The sequence below is a fragment of the Cryptomeria japonica genome, chromosome 4 (genome assembly GCF_030272615.1).
Source record: "Cryptomeria japonica chromosome 4, Sugi_1.0, whole genome shotgun sequence".
NCBI classification, from domain to species: domain Eukaryota; kingdom Viridiplantae; phylum Streptophyta; class Pinopsida; order Cupressales; family Cupressaceae; genus Cryptomeria; species Cryptomeria japonica.
The window spans coordinates 685,345,672-685,354,118 of record NC_081408.1 but is presented as its reverse complement, the minus strand read 5'-3'; the positions used below and the strand labels follow the sequence as shown (position 1 = coordinate 685,354,118).

Below are 8,447 nucleotides of genomic sequence, written 5' to 3'. Positions count from 1 at the left end.
ATATGAAGGATAACACCCTAACTTTCAATTTGAAAACTCTCCCCTATGAGACACATTTTAGTTGGCTGGATAAGCACTTCCCCAAAACAGGGTGCAGCGAGGTGACATATCCTAGCTATCCGGTTCACATTCGTAGCCGGAACCAAAGGGATGCATCCACAAAAAGAGGACAGTTTTAACAATGAATAGCACAGGAAGATTGCACGAGTTGTCCATTCTCTATGGGATTTTATATCATATACATCCAGAGTCCAACAGATGAAGAGGAAACATCTACAAGAAGTAAAACTAAAATGATAATAATAATAACAATACATCATGAACAAAAACAACAAATTATGAAAATAAAATAAATCAAAAACTAATGCCTGAGACAACATTGGTGCACAAGATACAACTGCCACTGACAACCTTCTATTTGACAAAAATTATAAGCTAATACCAGCTTGTGAATAGTTTAAATATAAAAATGTAGTTCCATTCACTCTATCATGTAGTTTAAATATAAAAATGTAGTTCCACTCACTCTATCATCCTCGCAGAAATGGGCACGCTACCTTGTGCTTGCAAAAATTCCAAAATATATTAACACGGAATATCCTTCTTAGCCTTTCAGCGAGGCTACGTCAAAATTTTCACATTGCATATAAAAATCTAGAGGTAGTTCTCTCCTGTAATGCCTATTTTAGAAGAGAAAGGAAAATATAATTAAATTTTGGTGCCCAAAAACAATATGAACCGCCCAAAAATCATGTCCACCTAAAATTTCGATATTGCCAAATATCATGTTGATTTACTTTTACCAAACAGTAGCTTCTTGCTATGAAAATATTTTCCTCCAGAGGGACCTGCTGAACTTAAAAGTAGCTCCAATCATCAGAATCCACATTAATGCCGAAAAAGCTCCTAAGAAGAAAACAAAAAGGAATCCACTCCTTGATTTCCTGACTGTGTTTCTTTGGGGAATTTCAGATTTATTTGATTCAAACCCAGCAGTACCCTTTACAGGCCCATTGGCCATAAATGAACCTTGCATGATTTCATAGGCTACATCAGAAGAACAACTGCAAAGCGAATCCTTGGTTGCACTCTCTCCCTTGCTTTCTGTACTCTTTGGGCATGTGCAGGTCACTGTTAATGCAGTGATTTGAGCATTTGCAGCTCTAACATGTATTGAATGTTTACTTAATGAGCCATTTTTGGAAGGATATTCGGCAGCTGATGCTGGAAGTGTTGGAACGGACCCCAACATATTTACAACTCTTGACAATAGACCAGATGTGGATTCATCATTGCCCTTCTCATGGTGCATAGAAGCATTCATGGGCTGCATCTGTGCAGTATACTCATTACCTATACAAAAGAACAACTAGGCTAAGATAGACAGAAAAGTGAACGAGTAAAGAAGCATCAATTTTATCTTTCATTCCAAAATGTACACATATGCAACATGACATTCTACCTGTGGCAGGCACCAAATTCCATGTATCATATACCTCTCCAGAGGCAAACATATTTCTATTCACCCTTTGCTCTTGTGTTGAAAATTGGGTGGCTAAATTATCTTCAACTTGTGCCGAATGTGAACCTACATTATTATCAAAGGCCTGTTTGGAAATTGAAAACTTAGTAATAGAGATAACAGAGCAAAAGAAGAGCATAGTTACTACTAAAGAAGTTATCAAATTTTCTGGGTACAAGGTTCCGGTGACCAGTTTGAAGCTGCAAACATCATCCCTTAGAACCCCAAGAGCATGTTTTTCATCATTTTCTAAACATTTCAACAACAGTTGAGAGATCCAAAAAAACAAAAACATGCAGCCGATGAAGATAATCTGCATGTATGACCCACTTCTGCTACCAAGCCATATAAGTTCTTACCTCCTGACGCATATCGTACCCATGAGGCCCAGCATAAGTTCTTTCAGGCACCAGTGTCTCATCAAGCAGTAAACCCTCCGGCAGATCCTCAAGTCCATTCCAGGATGTTGAGGCATCAAACAAACCGTGAAAGTTGTCTGAAGCATCAAAGTACATATCTGAGTCATTATAATTTCCTAAACCAGAATCTAGTCCACTTGGGAAGTCATTAATCAAGTCGTTCATCTCTAAGAAATCCCCTTCAACAAGAGCATGTGACGATGATTGAATATTTAGCATGAATGATTCTTCTCTATGCTCATTGCTTTCTATGCCTTGTAGAGCCATCAAACAAGCTTCATTTCCATTCCTCTCATTATTTATTAAGCTAATATCTTCAAGTTCAGAAAAAAATGCATTTGCCTCCTCCTCCTGCATCACTGATGCAGGTGCATGCGTTGAAATTTCATTTGGCATCATGTCATCCTGCTTCCACAAACAGAAGCCTGTTTAGTAAAGTATGCAGGAAAGTTTAGGCCATACACCAAGGGCACAAATTATAGCTTGTTTATATAAATTTTCAGATACCATAAATTATTTATCAATTCCATCAACTTAGAAAATTTGAAAGTAGAATTCCATGCAAAGATATCTATAATGCATCAACCCTCTGCGTCATTGGATCCAAATGCCTACAAGAATTTTTTTAGAAAGCTGTACTAGACCATGTGAAAAATGAAATAAAAATGAATACACCCCAACACTAGTGATACATATATAAAAGATCAAACCACCATAGATATTTACCTTATCATCATTGCAGCCATTTGGGTGCAAGCCATTGCCCTCTGGATCAACCATGCACGCTACTAAATATCTTTGAAGAGCATCATCTGGTACTTGAGTATCTCCTGGAAAAACAGAAACTTGCTCTGAAAATTTTTGGGTATCTTCTATCCCTTTTATTGGTACGGATACTTCATCTGTGAGTACCAAAGAGCCCTCTTCTTCTGGCGCTTGCTCAGAGAGTGTATCCTCCTTGTCAGCTTCCCTGTCACTATTTGAAGATTGTCTGACGGATGAAGTAGGATCCTCTCCTGCTAGTAACACCACTCCATCATCATTAGTATCATCCCACTCTTCCTCTTTAAATGGAGCCCCATATTGCTCCCCATTCTTTGGACCTGGTCCACTCTTCTGGAATACTCGACAAAGAGCAAAAGAGTCCTACAATCAATAAACAATAATAATATGTCAGCAATTTGGACACCTAAATATTGCAAGCTCTAGCTGTTAAATACTTAATTGCAAAAAAAATCCAATCTCTGATGCAAACAGCATTGTTTCTTAATCTTGAATCATATATTATCCTCACCTGAATTACATTTGAATTTTGTAAAACCTTGTCTTCAAACCTATATTCATGCATCACCCAGTTTGTCCTTTCTCCATGTGGAGCACGTCCTGTGTAAAATACTAGAGTTTTTTTCATACCCACTATCCGAGAATTTGAAGAAATTGCACGATCTTTCCCAGTGGCCTTCCAGTAACCTTTTCGAGTTGCTCGATTTGTCCGCGAACCATTAGGATATTTTCTGTCTTTAGGGCTGAAAAAGTACCTCTCCAAGTCTCTACTCCGCAGATGAGATTTGGCTGTAACAGAATACACATTATAAGTAACCACATAAAAACTTTACAATTTGATTTAAACATGAAACCTCAGTATGATTATGTTCAACTATTGAAAACAATAAGAACCTAGACATATTAACATAAACAAACCCTTATTGGTTTTATAATAGTATTGGAATTCAAAAACACACACATCACTGCAACTTGTCATTTTACAAACAGGTATCCAGTAATTTGGTCAGCCAACTAGGATGTTACGAACAGATATCCAGTAACGTTATCAGACAACTAGAATGTGCAATATTAGTTGATAAATAAATAAAGAACAGATTTTCAATGTCTTAGAAAATTTTGAGCATCTGTTTTTTGAATGTCCCTTTGCCTTCAAAATTTGCTCTATACTGTGTCAAGATACTTTGTATTTACTTTTTCTAGAGGTTAATTAGCAAGTTTGCTTTCAGAGTAGGGCACAAAAGACAATCAAATCAATCAACCAACATTCTTACAGGTCCCAAAGAGGTGAGGAGCTTGAAGGACAAAACCAAAGGTCATAGAGAGACCAACAAGATCATTGACAGATAGGAAAAGGGCATGATACCTCAAACAAGGCTCTAGAAGCGTCCAACAAAGGGCAGTCACATTGGCCATCAGCCTGGTAGCAAAAGCACTACGGGGAAATAGGTCAAAAAACAAAGGGCAAAATTTTGAGAGTTACATAAATCAATGGAAGTATATCACCTATCAGCAATGAACACAAACCCAGGCATGTATGGTTTTTCACTAGTATAATATCAATTCACACATGATGAGAATTCCAACAAATAGAAAATATTCAACTGACACACACACATATCCCTAAGTATCCATATAGCCCTTCCACTGATTAATCTCAAATTTTTACAATGTTTTCTAAACATAAATTATTAAATTCATCAAATGATATTTTTGTTCAAAAAGCATAAGCCACTGTATACACCAAATTCTAAAACTATATATAATAGTTTCTCTGCTTTTTCATACATACTAACATATTTTATTTTCTGAAATGGATGAAACCTCAGAAATTACTAAAAACACACAAGTATTCTTTCAAATTCAAATTAAATATTTCATGCTTTTAATCTCCTATAAACAAATCATATGAATTCTTGAAGAGATGAAATAATTTAACCTTTGAACTGCTATAAACATATTAAATAAATTCTCCAGGTAATGAAATGATTTCAAAAAAATGCTGCTTATAGATTAGAGATACCAGCACATGTTCAAGACCATGCAACAACACATAAAACAGATAATAAAGCCAATATATAGCTGTGCAAAACTTAAAAACCAATCAACATTTAGTATAAATGATTAAAACTTTACCAGGCAAATCCCAGGGCTCGCACTTGTATATGTCAACTTCGGCAATCACATCAGGTTTAACCGGGCGGCCACAAATTCTTCTCTTCAGATAATAGACAACAAGCTCCTCATCAGTTGGGTGAAAACGGAATCCAGGTAATAAAGAAACTCGCCCCATTTGATTGATGGTCAAAATGACAGAAAAAGGTATTATATGCACTTTCCTGCAAAGATCTTCAGATCTTCACAATAAGCTGTACAGCACACTATCTACAAACCCACAACTCCCCAGACTCTGAGTTGTCTACAATAAATTAATTGCCAAAATAACCGTCCAACAAAATTCGCATAAGAATTGCTGAGTAAGATATCAAGGCTGTCAGACAATCTCTAAACCTCCACCACTCCGAGAAACTGATGAATGATTTATCTAAATCTGCAAAACTCAAGCCCCTCAAATTTCCCTGGCTAAGCTCACCAAACCTCAGCAAAACCTTGTAAAACAATATTCTGGCCAGAAATTTTCCCGAAAGAAATAATAAATTCTTCACAATCTCAGAGGAATCTACTGAAATTTAGAGGCAACAACTTCTACTCAGGTCATAATATCCTTTATCAAACTTTGTCCAATAAACCACTGTGCACCTCGACACAAAAAACAGCAATGTTCAACAAGTGGAGAACCTCTACCACCAATTCTTCGTTTCCTTGACATGGAAGTAACAGGACCAAGCTTCTTTGCCTCTCAAGGAAGCCTACCTATGAAACCCCCTGACAAAACCCAACGCAAAGAGGTCAGTCAATACATTAAATCATACATAAATTTTATGTCCACAAACACACATCTAAAATTTCTCAATATGTAATTAAAATAAGCCAATATTCAAAAAATCTGCCACTTGCAGAAACCAACTCAGTAGCAGCTTACTTCAAATATCTTACAACAACTATAGGCCAATGCATTATTTGACTGTTTTCAATTGCAGATGTTAAAAAAGCAGCAGTTTCAAATAGTTCTTCAAACCTTCATACTAGACCGGAATAAGCGAAAAAAAAAAAAAAAACATTCTACATAACAGACAAAATGAGAACAATAATGCCTATCAAAAAAAAAGGGGAACAATAATACTTACCAAATGGGGAAGTCGAGCACACCCAGACGATTATACAACAACAGCAAAACAGTCCAAAGACTAAACCCATAAATTATAATTCCTAAAATAAATTTTCAGAAACCCCATTTTAAAAGCGGCATCCCTTGCTTTTCAAAGCTGTTACCAATATATTTACAAGATAACAAAACACTTACCAAGCAAGGATTCCGAAACCCACAGTGCTAAATATTTGATTGATCCCAGTTAAAATCAATACATAACCTACAATTTATGCAAAATAAAAGCAAACATGATAGATGATTCAAGCACAACCCTGCCTACAAAAAAAAGCCCCCAAACACTCCGCAAACTGGACTGCACAATTTCATGTTATACAACCCTCACAAACTACCAATAAATATTAAATTTACAAGATAACTAACTTATTCAAAGCTAGATGCTTGTGAGAAATTCCGAAACACATAGTTCCACTTATAAGTAATTTACATGATCTTGCTTAGGTTCTCAAATCAATTCCAAAACCCTCGGCATCACTTCATTTACATGATCTCAGTTCGAAACTGAATTCAAGCTTGAAATCACAAGAAGAAAACAAAGAATCTCTGGGCAAACAAGCTGAATTCCGGTACAACCAAGATAAAAAGACCCTATTACAATAGACAAAGCCTTCCATAAAAGCATATTTAGAACATTAACGCCACAATCACACAGCGACAAACCTTCTGAAACCAATATTCGAAGGTAAAGTACTTGGGATAAAAACCGCATTGTGATTCTCGAATAAAAAGCCCAAAACACCCCAACCCACTTATACATGGTTCCACCCTAAAAACTACCATAAACAGCCAACTAAAAAAATTGCAAAACCCTGACAAACAAGACTCAAGTGATCAATCCATTGAGCTTTCATAGCAGACTACCATAAACAGCCAGCTAAAAAAATTTGTAAAACCCTGACAAACATGACTCAAGTGACAAATCCATTAAGCATTCATAGCAGAGCCCCAGAAGACATGTAAAGCTTGAGTGCTACGTCGCTACAAGCCATATATAAGCTCTGGGTGAATTTGATCAAACAAATACCTCATACACATGTAGAACTTGAGTGCTACGTCACTACAAGCCAGATATAAGCTCTGGGTGAATTTGATCAAACAAATACCTCATACACATGTAACACTGGAGTGCTACGTCACTACAAGCCAGATATAAGCTCTGGGTGAATTTGACCAAACAAATACCTCATACACATGTAAAACTTGAGTGCTACGTCACTACAAGCCAGACTGGGTGAATTTGATCAGACAAATACTTCATACACAAAACCCCTCAGCCCGGCCAAGATTTGGCAGAAAGCAAATTAATCAAACAGATAAAAGATAAAAAAATGAACAACAATCATGAAACCCGCATAATGAAATCAGAATTCGAAGGCATTTCCAAATACAAGAGACGAAGAACAGCACAAATTATGAATCAAAAAAAACTTCTATCCAGAAGCTTTATTATTCAAATATCAATATCCTTTCAAGATCATGACAGTCCATTCAAAACTACAAGATAAAACCCCAATTGCAAATCCATAGGTACAATATTGACAGTATTCAAGCGATCTCGTCTGTAATCTGAAATCAAGCAGCAACTTGCACAAAACAACCAACGTATTTCAGACAGAACCAACTATATTCAAGCTAAAAACCCATGCGCAGACACCCAAACCCTTAAAAAGCTGCGCATCAAACTTCAACCGATTATCCCGTTGAAGAAATCAACGCATACATCCAACAAACAGCTTTAATCATTTAACAAACCCCCGCCAAAGAAACAAAGAAAAACATCGAAACAGACCCAAATTGGGCGATTCCAAGATCAAAAAGCGCGGAAAAGGCCCCTGCAAAAACACACTGCAGGCCAAATTCATTCACAGACAAGCCTAAAGTGGAACTGGAGAAATTATCGTACCTGAAAGACGAAATTCGTCCTTCGTCTCCAGACCTCTACATGAAAAATAGTAAACACAGTATTGCACTGTCATGGGCTTTTATGGGCTTAAAAAGCCCATGACACCGCCGTAGTCAACCGTTAACTCCGATCGCCTCTAGCTTGACCACTGAACTAACCCTGGATTTAGCCGCCTTATGAACCTTCTCACAGCATACCATCTGTAATTTTATTATCTTGTCTAACTCCTTGACTAAGCGTGGGGTCCTATGGAGGGGACTTCTTAAAATATTTTTGTTGATGTTGCTGAAAGTTTTCGGAGTATTTTAAAGTTAGGGGTATGTGAATTTTGTAGTGTTTGGTAAAAAAAAAAAAATTTAAATTTTTTTTTCTTAATTTTCTTTTTTTTTTAATGAATAAGTGAGTGAGTGTCTATTAATTAAATAAAAGTATACATATTCATAAAACAAATTGTAGGAGGATACACGGCTTCACAAAAAATTTGGTAAATTTGGTAGGAGGATACACGGTCATTTTTTAGAGTCACTCAAG

General features: G+C 36.5%; 1 protein-coding gene across 1 annotated transcript; it reads right to left on the bottom strand.

Annotated features, from left to right (window-relative positions):
- Nucleotides 1-379: 379 nt before the first annotated feature.
- Nucleotides 380-8,071, bottom strand: LOC131028630 (NAC domain-containing protein 78). Its single transcript, XM_057958945.2, has 7 exons — nt 7,917-8,071; nt 4,861-5,610; nt 3,236-3,513; nt 2,668-3,087; nt 1,882-2,346; nt 1,463-1,607; nt 380-1,353 (listed from the first exon to the last, which is right to left on the bottom strand). The coding sequence occupies exons 2-7, from the start codon at nt 5,015-5,017 to the stop codon at nt 821-823; spliced, it is 1,998 nt and encodes a 665-aa protein (XP_057814928.2). The 5' UTR covers nt 5,018-5,610; nt 7,917-8,071; the 3' UTR covers nt 380-820.
- Between the last annotated feature and the right edge of the window lie 376 nt (nt 8,072-8,447).

Excerpts from the sequence above, each read along its gene's own strand:
- LOC131028630 (XM_057958945.2), bottom strand. The coding sequence starts at position 5,017 with ATGGGGCGAGTTTCTTTATTACCTGGATTCCGTTTTCACCCAACTGAT. Across the intron at positions 2,347-2,667 it reads ATGGCTGCAATGATGATAAG|GATGACATGATGCCAAATGA; the intron begins GTAAATATCTAT and ends TTGTGGAAGCAG. Across the intron at positions 1,354-1,462 it reads GAATTTGGTGCCTGCCACAG|GTAATGAGTATACTGCACAG; the intron begins GTAGAATGTCAT and ends TCTTTTGTATAG.